Here is a 16,029-nt window from a genome sequence, read left to right as displayed (position 1 = left end):
CAGAATGCTTTCAGTGAGTACAGTAGTCTATTGTGTGACTAATGACCTAAGGGCTTAGATATGTCATGAAACACCTTTGAAGAACACATGAGATAAGAATCTAAACAGAGCCAAAAATATCTGTAAGACCAAGGAGGAGTATGGAGGATATACGGTACAGCAGGTAGAAATGGCTGGTATATGCATGAACAGGGGCTACAGTCTCATTATTCATTCTGCTGCCACCAACCACCAAATAATGTGTCACAGTATACCATTAAATCCACACTTCTGACCAGTGATTTACTATGTGAGTGGCAACTGACTTTAAGATACAAGTAAATGCACACTGTTGCCTTCGGTAATAGCAGTCAACTGCCAAACCTTAATACGTTTTACAATGACCATCTGCAGAGCAGAGCTGTACTCACAGATTCCCCAGAATGTCAGCTACCTTGCTCCAGTGCTATCAAGTGCTACTTTACTAAACATAACTGAAAACATGTCCTAGTTTATTCCTGCACACAATCAGATAGACACATACACAGTGTTTTATAGGAGAGATTAATGATATGTCTGCAATACCAACATCCGTTTCCTGCCATCAGCAAGACTACTCTAGCACACAAAGAACACAATTAATGTTTACACTTAAAATAAAGCAACAATTAAATGTTAACAAGGTAGCAATTACTTGAGCAGTAACTCTTCTGAATGTGGAATCCAACAGTTGTGTTTACATCAGTTAAATATACATACCCTTAAACTAATACGTAAACCACAGGCCTAAGCATTTAACATTGGATAATAGAATTATTTCAATAAATAAAAAATAAGGTAATGCACTTTGCAAAATCTAATATGTAGGCAGTTCCAAACCTGCAGAAATAAAACATAAAATGAAGTATTTAAACCGATAGATGTCACACAAAATAACTCTAACAGCTTATCTGACCCTATTGTTGTCAGTAACAAAATATTTACTAATTTCTGTCTACCTTGGACTTGTAAGTCCAAACAGCTGCTACACAATTTCATAGGCAATAGAATTTCTACCATGAGCTCTCACCAAGAATTCAGCCCACAGCATAAGAAGCACAGCAGTAACTAAGACTAACTCTTTCTCTTCAAGTCCCAGACAGTATTTCCTGATTTTTTTTTTCAGTTTGAATGTAAGAATTCATGGGTCCATATTCATATTTTTGTGAAGAAATCTAAATTAAGTAATGCATACTCTTGAGCTGAATTAGCATTTCAAGGAACAGTATGCACTACAAATATGTGCACATTTCAAAAGCCAGTTTCACTCTAAAAGTTGTGTTTTTAATGAAAATAACAATCATAGTTATGTTTTATATATATATATATATATATATATATATATATACATATATATATATATATACACATATATATATATATATATATATATATATATTAAGAGGTACAGTTACATCAGTTTAATAAATGTTTTCAGGTGTTTTCCTGAAAGGTAACTGCAAACTTCACTCATATTGTCCTATTCTTCTAAAAATTACATATACGTACCACTTATCTACAGTATCAGTGGACTAATGTGATCTAAAATGAGCATCAGAAAACAGCAGCCCTTTCAAATGGCAGCTTTAACTTTGGAATGACTACACAAAGAGATCTTAAGGTGAGCCCTTTTGGAACTCCTTGCTATAGTCTGCCTTCTGTGTCTGATAATGTTGGCATTTTCTATGGCACTACAAAATTGCAGACAGGCAGGAGTGCATTAGGAAAAAGTATGGCCACACTTTGTGAACACCAATATTTTGGAAAATGTGTCAGAAGTATGTATCTTCTGCCTGGAAATAAACAGTAGAGGTAAACTAAAGTAACTGCAGCTGTACAAACAATTTATTTACAACAGTTTCATACTTTAAAAACGGAGGCTCAACTGCTTCCTTTTCAAAACCAGCCTACCATTTGAAATAAACTCTTCAAAGTATTCTATGGAGAGGTATCAGGCTAATCTGTGTTCAGGTAATGGCAGAAAAGTTATTCCTTTAGTATTACTTTAGTCTGTTGCTAAAATATACCATTTATCACTTTAGTGTAAATTTCAGTCAAGTTTCAGAATATGGCATGCATACTCAGTTATGAGTTCAGTGTAGTACATTTCAGTCAGATTTTAAAATATAACATTCATACACAGTTATAAATTTCTAACAGCATTACTACATATGGTATGGTTTAATCACAAGGGCGAAGCCCGAGTGATTAAATAAAGCCAACCGTGGGTAAATCTTCAATATACCACAACCACAGAGTCAGTTATTGCTATTATACAATGACATTATTGAAGAAAAAAATACTTACTTTTCGTAAATAATGTCTTTGTATAATGGCGCATTACTGTTCTTCCGCCGACGGTGGTATACTGCTTCCTTGGGGTGATGTACTGCGCATGCGTATGGGACTTGCGTTCCCATGCATACCCAGTATATAATTTGCTTTGAAATGGAAGCAACGGGGAAAAGAAAGTCTCCATTGCTCCGTTTTTGTTTGTTTTTTTTTTGTTTTTTTAATTAAAAAAAAACTTTAAGGCAGTTTAGGGGTAGGAGAGAGAAAGCATGGAAGAAATACAAGGGATATCAGGTATGTGTGTTTAATTTTAAATAACGTACCTGGTTTCCCTAGTATTTTGTCCAAGCTGCCTCTCTGGTATGTCCAGAGTCGGGGCTCAAAATTTTAATTTTATTTTTTAAGAAATAAAAATAAAATTTAAACATTATACTAACGGAAAGAAGTCTGGATGACTGGACCTTTTTCAGTTGGTATATTGTGGGATTTACAATGGGCACACTGGTCAGGCTGGCCAATTAGCGTGCACATTCTGGAATATTAATGGGGAGTCATTGTATAATAGACAGTTTACAACATGCAATTATATCACACTTCACATTATTCAGTCATTAGTTTTAAGGGTAAAGTGACAGAATTGTTTGTAATAGGTTTAATACAGGATACATTTCTAACAGCGTTACTGCATCACACTTCACATTATTCACAGAATTATTTGTAACAGGCTTAGTAAGGTAAGTTATGTAAAGAAAAAGTAGTAGTAATTATTCAATATACTCAAGGCATAACAGGTCAGGCTTAATTTGTTAATTAATTTACAGAATACAGTGCACCTTACATAATAATTATTGTATATTGTGTATTGGACAGAAAGATAAAAAGACACTGAGAGGGTAAGCAAAGATATAAATCTGAAGTACAGAAAGCATAGGTTTTAGTAATGGTAATTCTACTATTACACCACATAGATATTTACAGGGTATTTAAGATACACATTTAAAAAGCAGCCATCTATTACTGCACATAGAAATTAAAAAGGATTATAGTAACTAATTTATAGACACAAGTTAATACAGTATATGGTAATCATGCTTCAAGATAAATATATTATAGATGTAAAAAGGAGAGAGTTTATGAGTTATAACACATTAAAGAATTGGCCATTTATAATTAAATCATAAACTTAAGACTTCAATCCAAACAGACCATAAATGCTGAAGTGACACCTAGTGCTCAAAATTAAAATTACAAGTTTATCCTTCATAGACCATATTAATAAATTTATAAAGTAATTACAGAAGTAAATCCCATTTCAGTTATTTTAGAGACAATTGTTACAGAATAAATCCATAAATACAGTTAGTAAAATAGACCTTGTATAGGCCTGAAAATGTAAGGTTAGGCATGGGTCTTCATTTTATAGTTCATATTTTTAAAATAACTACAGAAAGAGATACCTGTGTGTGGTCAGGTATCTTCAGGAGAAGTTGTAAAATCAGTTTTCATTTAAATTTATTTTTTTTAGACAAAATACAGTATTCTCTTTGCATGAGTCTAGAAAAGCAGCCATATTAAAGCAGGCCTTCACAGTATGCATTTCAGTAAATGCACTTTTAGTCAGTGAAAATAACCTTCAGTCAAGAATACTGATAAGATCAGAATGTGCAGTGCATTTAGAACAAACAGATCATCCTGTTTGGATGGTACAAGGCTTGAGAACCAAGGTTAAAGAGGCATGTAGGTTTATAGGAAATACTTCAAACACAGTTAGTTAAGTTAGCTTGTTTGACTGATATGCAGGAAATTGTTCATAGGTTCATAGGTTCATAGATTAGTACTAAGCTAACTGCCCTTGTGAGCCATTGTAAGCCTAGCCAATTATCCCTTGTGAGACTCAAACCCTGCACCTTGTGTTTGTAAGGCAAACAGTATCTGTACTGTTGCAGTACAGACACTCGAGTATGAGTGCAGAAGTCAGGTCAAATATCCAGCTTTCCAGAATATTAATGATTTACTCAGGAGGACAGTACCAAAGCTACAGACATAATTATCAGAATATGAGTGCAGAAGCTACAGACTATTTCAGTTAATCATCACTGTTGTTACAGACAGTATTCCAAAGTTGTTGACATTTACCTCCATTGTACATAATGAAGCATTCTTAACCAAACTACAGTGTTTGCAGACTTTATTGTGAAAGGTATAAGAATGCTTGGCACATAAAGGATGGACTGGCACCTATTCAGCACAGTTCTGGGTAATTAACAGATAAAGTCATTCATTCCAGTCTCATTCCAGTTCATTCCAGTATTCTACAGTCATATCAATTCTTACACTCATAATTATATTAACTTGCTGAAATAGCAAACGGCTGCCATGTAGCTCTGAATAGGATAATGGGGTATCAGAAATGACTGAATATATATAGGTGGTTACTAGGCTATTGGCCCAAGAGCTTAGTACAAATAAAGTACAGGCTGAGGCCTTGATGAGATTTGAACTCACAAGCTTAGTTTACAAGACCAGTGCTTTAACCTGTGAACTACAAGTCCAGAGAAACCTTTACCTGGATCCAAACCCAAGACCTTGCAGTTTGGATTCAGCAGATTTAAGCACTACACCAAAAACACAATATAACACTTGGAGGAGATATCAGCAGCTAAAGCCTGATATCCTTAAGATATGTTTTTGTATAAATGCTGTTTACTCCAAAAGCATGGTGTTGTGTACGTTTATTTACCCATTTTGTGATATTCCTATTATCCTATTCAGAGTCACGTGGCAGCTGGATCTTATCTTGCTGTATGCTTCACATACTGTTGGCAGTAATCCATCCATCTACAACCCTTTTTTTCCTATTTATGCACATGGGGTCAGGGTGTCACTTCACCAGTGACACTCATCTAGAGCCAAATGCAGGGAAGTAAACTATTTGTTGTCAAAGCATATGCACTGCTGATTATTGATGGAGTACTCTTAGAAAACTTCTGGGAAATTACACTACATTTAAGTAAGCTGTGCAGACTGTATGATACATGGCTTAAAAAGGTTCAAAATCATAATTGTTGTATTGAAATAAGGTTATTAGACACTGGACTTGCTTCAGAGGAACAGTGTAAGGAATTTGTAGCAATTATGAGACAAAAAGCAGCATGGACAGTGCTCAGGGTGAATCCTATTGTGAATGTGAAAAATACATTAATTCTAGATGTTACTGTGATGTGGCCAGAGAGATGTGTAGTTTAAATGTCAAATAAAAGGGATAGATAGTGAGATAGGTGTGCATTTATGTACATGTATCTCCAGAAGATTGGAAAGAATTATCAAAAAGGTTAAAAATGTTTTTACTGGTTAATATGCATATTGTTTGGATGGAGGATTTCAGTATGAACTCACAACATCAATTGCAGAAGGTGGTTGCAGATGTAAAAAACAAACAGGTTGCTATCTACAAGTTAAACCAATGTTTGACTAAGGAGAGAGTGCATATAAACTGAGAATGACACATTGCAACTGAGATTGATTTATATGACTCATTCTAGCAGAAGGCAGGAAACTAATTACTGGATTTTGGTGAGGACAAGGCACATATTTTTGTTAGGAAGGGCATTATAAGACTGAATGGACATGTTTTGAAACATGCTTCTGACAGGAGGTAGATGCTATAGAGGGTGAACAACAATTTTGTGAGATGTGGAATGACTTACAGCATACATGGAAGCTTATATATTAATCTTTGACTGTGCAATGTAGTAAGGAGTATGGCTGGCAAACAAGCAGAAGTAGGGCTAACTGATATATACCCGTAATAATTCGAAACTTTTGCATACTGAAGAAGGATATGTGTTACTGAAGTAGGTGCAGAGAAGAATATGAAGAAGGTCAGTGACTTTCTTTGATAACAACAGCATGCAGTAAGGGGTAAATGGGAAGAAAGCACTCCTTTGTTTGGTGTTTGGATAATAAGAAGGGAATCTGTAATGGCTTCTTTAGCTGATTCTGCATAAACATTTTTTCTGCACAAGAGAAATGTTTATATATTGTTTATTCCTCTGACCCTTCCTTCCTTCCTTCCTTGTGATATGTGTGCACCCTCTAGTGCAGTCACTGGAAAGCCCATGCTTTGTCACAAGCTAAAAGGGACTTTGTTGTTAAGCTTATAAAAGTTGCTGAATTTGATACTGCTTTGGGTAGCTTGCAGGTTGTTTCTGCAACAGGTTTTGATGGTCTGCGTTACGCCTATTTTAAGTCTTTCCATAGTGCTCAAAAAGACTGTTTTGGTTACTGTGCTAAATGAACAACAATGTAGATATACTCATGGCTGGGAAAGATTATTAACTGTTGGGAGAGACACTGTCTGAAGAACTGTAGACCATTGGTTCTTTGTCAGAATGATTACAAATTGCTTATGAACATTTTCCAGTTAAGAATGATGTCAGTGATGTGGACCTTGTTACTAAAGGAGGGTTGTGGTGTTAAAGGCAAAGATGAGAAGGAACTTTTGATTGTAGTTAGGGGAGCCATAGATATGGTTCAGAAAGAAAATATAGATATAGAGATATTAAGTTGTGACATTTAGAATGAATTTGATACTATTAATCATGTGAGATTGTGGAATGTTTTGAGTTGTTATAGGTTTGATACGCACATACACACACACACACACACACACACACACACACACACACACACACACACACACACACACACACACACACACACACACACACACACACGTATATATGGGTGTACTTTTCTTCAACGAATTTACACTTCACCGAACTTGAAAAACCCAACTCCAAATTAGCAAAAGTGCAGTTCAATGAAAACACACTACTCCGAATTATGTTTTACTGAAGAACGATCGGCACTTCTGGCATCATGTAGAAGAGCAGGCATGGTGTTTGTCTATATTGCTTAAAGTAGTAACGGGAGTGGAGTGTATACAGCAGTTGGAGGTTCTTGATATGGATCGCGGTACAGTGAGGATAAGGAAATCTACCCTTTTCCTCAGTGTAGTGGAGTATCGGAGTTGGTATATATAATTTGCAGGGGGTGTGGGAAATTATATATAGAATATGTAGAAATTGATTGCATAATATATGGCAATACATTTGCTTTCCATACAAGTAAGTGAGTTTTCAGATATGCAGGTGCAGCAAAAAGGTCATTTAACTCTGTTTCACTGCAGCAAATACGTACTAGAAACCTTCCACAACATCCAGCAAGTAGCATGGTCAGTGAAATGCAACAAAAATAACTTGTGACTGTGCTACATTTTCTTCATGTGGTATTATGTTTTTTTTCTTTCTCTTTTTTTTCAGCATTAGATTGCTAATGAATTTTTACAGGATCATAGGATCATACAGGAATTAAAAGGCAGTTGAGTTTCATATTCCATTTATTACTATTATGCCTGCACATGTTTAGAATGTTGGTGTAATGTACGGCGCAAAATATATAAAAAGGAGCAAGTGCAATTGAAGGGAAGGTGCCAATGATGGCTGAAGGCTGAGTAGATGTTATACTACAGCAACAGAATCCACATTACTAGACAGAACAAAAGTGCAAAGGGAGGTGCGGAACAATGTAGCTATTGGAAAAGCAGAATGAAGTAAATGGTATGACACTCCTTAAATGTAGAAGAATGTGAAACCTGCACAGGAAAAGTAGGATACAGAAAACTAATGTGATGTACAAATCTGCAACAGTCTTGACAACATCAGAGTGTAAGCACTGGACCTGTTCTTTCTTGGCAATACCATTTATTTATTTATTACATTTGTTTACCGGGAAATTCTGACTGGACACAGGTCCTTTTTCAGCAGAGGCCGGGGAGAAAAGCTCCACAGAATGACATGGTAAATGGTAAACAGTAACAGTCAATGTATGTATACAGTAGAGGTGATCATGACATGGAGAAATGCAGGAGCAAATTAGGTACAATTGAGTAGTAAGCTCTAATTACAAACATTGAGAAATAAGAAGTAAAACACAGTGCTACAAATATTCTAAAACAGTAACTAGATAAGAATAATAATAGACTAAATGAGTAACTAAATCCTGGAAGGATTAACAAGCATTGAGCAATCAAAAAGGAAAATATGGTACTCTGAAGGGAGTCAGTCCAGCATTTCAGTCCACATGCAAATATATCCACAGTTTCCTGGAAAGGGAAGCCACTGCAATAGACAGAGTAAAAGAGGTCATAAGATATACGTATCAGGGAAATGTAGTACATGTGCAGAATGCAAGCCGATTGTGAAACAATATACAACCCCTCGGGTATATGAAAGCCCCATCACTGCATTGATACAGGAAAATAATTGCATGAGTACACTGAGCCACTGGAGTAGTTTGAATAAAGACAGTAGCAGTGCATTATTTCAGATTAATATGTGCTGCAAGGCTTAGCTCATTTGCATGACTGATTAGTGAGTGCCAAGGATCTTTTATCGTTTTGCCATAGGACATGGAGTGCCATCTCTCTGTGATCATATATAGCCATCTACATTGTTCTCTTGACAACTGTTTTGCAACAAAGATGATTTTGAATTATCTGTGTATTCTCATCAAGTTTATGGTGTGTCTTTCTATTTTTTGACCATGTCATAAGTTGGAAATGGGAGTTTAGGACAGACAGAGAGAAAAAGGAGAAGCAAGCAGAGGGTACAACACAAGGTGAGCAAATGCAAAATGAGCTGGATGGAGGCGTGATATGAGCCTAAATGTCAGCTTTCTAGTTCAACGGTAGCAGATTGATTTAGAAATAAATTAGGATAGAAAGTGTCAAGCTGTCAGGCATGATTTACACACTGATGAAATGAATAATTACTTTCAGGGGAATGGAATACATTATAGCAAGTAAAGAGAAGCACAGACAAATGTAATTGAACCCCTTCCTACATCACTGATTTTCTCTAGACCAGGATATTATCAAGTCATGCTACATAAGCACTCATAAGGAAGGTGCCTGAAAAACAAATTTCAGGGGAATGAAATACATGATACAAGACATGCAAAACACACCTAAATAGGTTTGAACTCCTGCCTTTGGCAATGCTATTCTTTAGACTAGTGTATTAGCAGGTGACACCACAGAAGGACTTACAGTGAAGAGGGGGCCACAAAACATGTATTTCTGGGAAATCTCATAATTGTGTTGAAGACTGAAAAGTGAACAGTATAAAACAACATACCAACCCTCTGGGGACTAAAACCTTTCTGCCAGTGTACTGACAATGGACACATGCAGCATGAGTGGACTGAACCATAGACACTGTCGTATGCATGAAGTATGCTTACTGTACTTCATGTGTACATGGTAAGTTACTAGTGCATGATGCAGATATTTTTCATACTGCTACAAGGTAAACCTCAATGGATTTGAACCCTTGCCTGCCTAACTGATATTCTATAGACCAGTGCATAATCAATTGAATCAAAAGAAAAGCTCGTAGCAAAGGGGTCAGACAACACAAATATCAAGACAACGCTAGAACAGTGTGAAGAATGAAAACTCTCAAGACATCTTCAACAACTGGAAAGGCCTCAGAAATACCTCACTAAAAGAATCACAGGCCTAAAGCAGATGCCCTACGCTGACCGCCTTAAAAAACTGCAGCTATACTCTGTCGCATATCGTCTACTCAGAGGCGATCTCTGCTTAACATACAAGGCCATGTCAAACCCAGAGCTGTTGGACATGCTACACTTAAAGAAATCCCAATCCCTCAGAGCTACACGCTCCAGGGATCTAAACCTTGTCATCACAATAAACAAAACATGCTGGAGGGATAGGTTCCTGACCCAGAGACTCCCCAGACTCTGGAATAGATTGCCCATACATGTAAAGCAGAGTGCCTCTTTGGACCTCTTCAAGAAGAACCTTGACGATTGTATGGGAGAAAGGAAATTCACCCCAGGGATCACGTCAGTCGCCCTGCTAGACAGGGGTCCAGGAAAGTAAATAATGTGGGAAGAAATAGCCAGGGAATTGTTATGGCTAGGCTTGTATAGGCCATAGGGCTGATAGCCTAGTACCAACCTATGAACCTATGAACCTATGAGTTTGCCTGAGTGACCACCTTTACATAGAGGAATGATGAAAGACTGTTTCCGAATGGTGGTGGCATATAATTCTTGGATGGATCTGTTAATAAGAAAGGATGCTGGATATACCAGTGTATCAGCTGCTGTTTTTAAACATTCTGTCTGGGAGGCATCTACTGACTGAGGTGGGTTTAAGTTTAAGCAGTTTCTTCTTTTTGCAGAGATTGTGCATATGTTCAGGGAGAAAGTAAGCTTCTGGTTGTTACCTGATGGCGGGATTTGTTATGAAATTAGCATTAAAGTTGGATACAGTGCTTAGGGATGATTTATTTGGAAATTGCTTTCATTGATAAGATCTCACTGGGTGAATAGGATTGTTTGCATCCTTCCATAACAGTTTAGAATTTTTTTATGAGTATTCCAAAGATAATGATTTTTGTGGGAGAAAATTTGGGATTTTGTTAAGTTTTTTTAGGTGCCTAAAGGTTTGTAAGTTTTGTGTAAATGCACTGCTTTCCAAGCCTCATTCCCACATTAGTTCTCTGGATTTATGTATTAGCTTAGGGGCAGGTTTACTTTAGACTCTTTTCATTCTGATGGGGCTTGTCTGTTTAGAACAGAGAGTAGTACTACAATGAAGCTGATGGCAGCTTTGATTAAAAGGTACCATTTTAGAATATTCCAGTTGCATAATTTAGGGCTGAGATAAACATTATCTTTATGGATAGATTATGAGATTTGCTAAAATAATTGTTTCTAGTGATGTGGTATGAACATGTAATGATGTAAGTGGGTAGATGATGACCACTTAAAGTGTCAATAGTGCAGAAACAGGGATACTTGTTTCAGAGGAGAGGATCCAGTCAAGTGTTGTGAATTTGTGTTGCTGGTGTTGTCATATATAATTGCAGAGCTACACAGTTGAGAGAAACCACAAAGATTTATACTGGGTATGGAGTCTGAAGGGTCAGAGAAGTCATGGTGCTAGTCTATGCTTAAGTCTCATAAGATAAAGGTTTCATGGTAGATATCTGTGGTGATCCAGGATAAGATGTGTTCAGCAACAGAGATGTTATTCCGTTGGGAAATGTGTATGGCAGTGATGCAGATGCTTTTGCATGAGTTAAGTTTTAAGAAGGTTATAAGGATCTCAAAAGTATAGAGCTCTGAGATGGAGTGGTGGTAGAGTCATCAGCTGAGTGTATTTGGATGTAAAATAGCAACTCATCCAGCTTGTTTGTTTTTTCTTTCTGTTCTGAGGACTTTCTAACCTAGAGAGAAACTTTGTATTATCAATAGTAGGCTTTAGCCATGTTTCTTTTATTACAGTAACTGTTTTGAAATGTAATATTAATTAGTGGACAGATGTGTAAGAACTTGAAAATAGTGACATCTTATTTTCCTTTGCAGGCCCCTCAGCCAGGGATGTTGAAGTTGAGTGGTCTTCAAGAAGGTATTTATGTTCTTCAGCTGACTGTGACTGACACCTCAGGTCAAACAAGCTCTGATAATGTCACTGTTACAGTTCTTCCCGCAGAACGTAATGCTGTAGGTGAGCAAAAACTTCTGGGAACCCATCTTTCTAGTATTTTCCTTTTCTGCATTGTTTGATAATAATACATAACTGAAAAATAATGAAAAAAGCAACTACCAACACTCATTGCATATCATTTATCTTATTTATAAAGAAAGCTGCACTCCTTAAATCCTGACAACATTAAGCAGATGAGGGCAAAAGCACTTTCATCATTACATTTGTTTTTATTTACATCTGTGGACTTTTTAAGATCATGGAATTTTTTTGTCATCATATAACTTACAAATAAGACGTTTATGTCTCTCTGTAAATGAGAATCCACATAAAGGAATACTTAGATATGCAGAGACAACACTCTTCTGAAGAACTAACTTTTTTAGAATTAGATTTAAGAATCAAGATTTAAACTGGTTCTTCTGTTTAGCTGTACTAGTTTTCTTAGCAGTGTACACCCTAAGTGCTGCTATGTATATATCTTGAGTAATACATTCATTTGGGCATGTTAGGACATCACAATGGGTATTACTCCTGGGGTACCCAGACACAACACAAATACTCTGGTGTTGGTCCTATCATACTGTTGCTGATGAGCAAAGGAGGATACATTTTTAGCAGCATAGATTTAAAGATGAAAAGTTTTCAGACACATTGGCATTTATTGGAAGGTTGTATTAGTAAAAGATAGTTCTGCTACTAGCTGTGGGTCTAATGCTGTGAGTTGAATGAAAGGAATAGCAGTTCCAGTGTAGTAGACAGGCTTATCACTTTTTATTTAATATATTTTTGCCTCCCAGTGGACGAATTGCATGTGTCCTTCGCAGACTAAGACCTCAGTCAGTCCCATGAAAGTCCTTTATCCCATTTCCAGTATGTCTTACCAAACTGTACCATCTACAAAGGAGTTCTGGTCTATCTGCTAGATGAGGTATTTCTCTTAGGAGAAAGAGCCCACCATTTGCATGTGTGAAAAAATCATGTTTGGGTGATAAATGGTGTAGCTCAGATATGTAAGTCTCGTGAGATCCTAACAAGGAAAAGGTGCCAGTCCAGTGAATAGGTGCTTTGCCCATTATCATGAGGAGACACCTGCACTCAGCTACTGTCTACCCCAGGACACACACTCACGCATACACCCCCCCCCCCCCACACACACACACACTCTGTCTCACTGTCACACATGTAGTTATCAATGTTGGGAACCAGCTGAAGTCATTGCTGGAACCTTCAGCACATTAATGCATATTCCTCTTCTCCCTTGCTGTTGGCGGTCAGTAAAGGAAAGACTGCTACTCACCAATTAGTCCCTTACCACCTTGGCTGGCTCACTAATGATGGGTTCTTGATTGGGAATTGAGGACCCCCACAACAGGTATCATTAGAGTCGTGCTTCTTCTTAGGTGGAAGTAAATGTGAGGGGTGTTTTTTTTTTTTTTATCTTTTACTTGGATGAACCTCATTAGAATAAAGTTTTGTTTTTTGAATGAAATAAGCCAACATATATATTGGAACTCCAGGCTGCATCATGTCTGCCAGGCTTGAGAGAACTGTTCCTCAGAACAAGTACATTTTGACATCGGGGACAAGGGCCGTGTCCCAGAAGTGGTTTGTTCTCCCAAACCCGACCTGTTTTGAGGAGTAGCACAGCATCAGTCACTGTTTGCAGCAATGGATAGGTGGAAAGGGAGACCATTCTGCCATAGAAGTGAGATAATGTTTTATTCCAAATTTTTCTTGATCTATAGGAAGTTAAGTGGATTTCAATCTCTTGTAAATCTCATCAGTTTCGCCCTTTTACAGCATATGTGAAGTTTAATATGGTCAAAGTGCAGAGTTACTAGAAGTAAGCCCAGATCTAACACCAAAAATAAACCCCACTGGTGGAATACTTACCTTAACAGGGTATATAACAAAAGAAAAAAAATCGTGGCCAAAATCAAAAAGAGTAACTCTCACAGAGACAAGAGTTCTCTTAATTCAACTAAGCAAGTAGTTTAGAGGTCTAATATAGTCCAACAAGGCCAGTTACGAGGTCAGGATAGCCTTCCAGACTAAGGACAATTACACGGCCTTATTCAGCTATGTCAAGAACCTTAAAGGTAAAATTCAGCAATGTGCAGAACTGGTGGCAAATGGCACAACCTTCACTGACTTGGGTGACATAATGAATCTGCTGCCCAACAAATGTTGCTCTAACTTCACCCCCATTCCCCCACTACCCTCTGTGAAATCCCTTCTAGTATATCCACCCATCTATCAATAGGGATCAAGTCATGGTAGTCACCCTGATAATATCCCTGGTTGCCTCCTAAATAGCCTAAAACAAGACCTAACAGGACCACTTGAGGCACTCTTCAACTACATCCAAAAAACAGGTTACGTGCCAGGTGAATGGAGGGCCACAATGGTCATCCCTCCTTATAAGGTTGGACCATCAACTGACCCCGGGAACTAAAGACCCATCAGTTTGACAAGTTTCATATGCAAAGACATGGAATGAAGTATCATGGAAATGATCAGCAAGGACATTGGCAACCTACAGATACTGGTCCCATCCCAGTTTGACTTTTTAAGGGAAGGTTTTGCCTACTCAACCTGGTAGACTTCTTTGAGAGAGTCACCAAGGGTATGGAAGAGGGAAAAACAGGGTATACCATGTACCTTGACATGGCCAATGCATTCAGTACAATACCCCACTCAGGTATCGTTGATAAACTCTCAGAACTAGACATAAATCCCAACATAACTCACTGGATTGCTGCCTGATTCACAGATAGGACCCAGGACATCAGGATCAGTGAGACCATCTCCACCAAGAGACTAATCATCAGCGGAGTACCACAGGGCTGCATGGGGCCCTGGCATCCACTTGTCAGAAGTAAAAGCTAATGTCAAAGGCCTCTGGCTCACCAAGTTTGCAGGTAACTGTAAATTGGGAGTTATCATAGATTCCCCTCATGACAGCAATATCCTACAAGAGGTTATAACACAAACACATGACTGATGCCAATGCTGCAGAAAGAAATGCCTTACAGTGACATTTAGGAAACTGTCCACCCAAGCTAATTACTCCATCAATAAAACACCCCTATAAGATGACCCAATAGTTAGGGATCTGGGAACATATGTTGACGATATATGGCCTTCAAGCAACACATATCCAGGATAGTAAGAAAACCATTTTATGCCACACAACTCATAAGCAAGTGGCACTTAACTTCCCTGTCATCCAGGTCCAGGAAAATTAAGTACACTCTACTCAGCCCTTATCAGACCCTTCATTAAGTATAGTGCCCCCTTTGGCATGTACCTAACCAAGCACTTGCAACAGTCTGAATGCCTTCAAAGGTTCCTCACTGGGACAATCCAAGGTATGAACACCCTGTCCTACACAGATCGCCTTATGGCCCTATGTCTGTATTCAGTCACCTACACGTTAATGTGAGGTGATCTATGCCTAGCATATAATGCATCCTCAGATCAGCTCTGATGAATCTGTTGTATATCCACAAAACAAACAGCATCAGAATCACTAGATCCAAGGACCTGAACTTTGCCTGTGACATAAATAGAACATCCTGGAGAGACTGCTATCTGTCTCAAAGGATCCCCATGCTGTGGAATAAGCTCCCCATCTAGATGAAGCAGAGGTCATCCCTGACCGTATTCAAAAGAAACCTTGATCACTGAATGGGAAATTGCAAATTCACCCCTGGTCTGGCCCTCATGTCTCTGATGGACAGAGGTCAGCAGTAAGTAAATTAAGCTCCAACTAACATACTCCCCCACATAACCCTTAGGTACCACTTTACTAACATACCTCATCATATAGGTGTCCAAAGAACTCAGGTACAAAACAGGGGTTGGACTGCAAAGCTATGCTTGTAAAGACGCTGGTGGTCATTAGCCTAGTATAAACCCATGAACTTATGAACCTATGAAGATTCCTGAGTGGCATCATTAAACATGGTGGATTCTTACTGTGACATCAGGATGCAGAAGCATTGCAGGAAATGTATGCAGCTCGGTATAGGTAGTCAGTGTTTATATAATGGTATGGATTACAGATATATTCAACTTTTCCACAATTAAACGTGATTCTGTAGACTGAAAATTCTATTATAAAACATTTT

The 16,029-nt window shown here is 37.8% G+C and overlaps 1 protein-coding gene across 2 annotated transcripts in view; it reads left to right on the top strand.

Annotated features, from left to right (window-relative positions):
* LRP11 (LDL receptor related protein 11) overlaps window positions 1-16,029 on the top strand; it is a 730,391-nt gene that overhangs the window by 258,610 nt on the left and 455,752 nt on the right. For both annotated transcript variants that reach the window (XM_044069066.1, XM_044069073.1), the window contains exon 3: window positions 11,773-11,914. In XM_044069066.1, coding sequence (XP_043925001.1) covers window positions 11,773-11,914 — 142 coding nt within the window. The remainder of the gene's footprint in view (window positions 1-11,772; window positions 11,915-16,029) is intronic.

Source organism: Protopterus annectens, chromosome 1.part0, assembly GCF_019279795.1.
Source record: "Protopterus annectens isolate FY-2018-M chromosome 1.part0, PAN1.0, whole genome shotgun sequence".
In the NCBI taxonomy this organism is placed as follows: domain Eukaryota; kingdom Metazoa; phylum Chordata; order Ceratodontiformes; family Protopteridae; genus Protopterus; species Protopterus annectens.
Note: the sequence above shows the minus strand (reverse complement) of the source record. Positions and strands in the feature narration are given on the sequence as shown.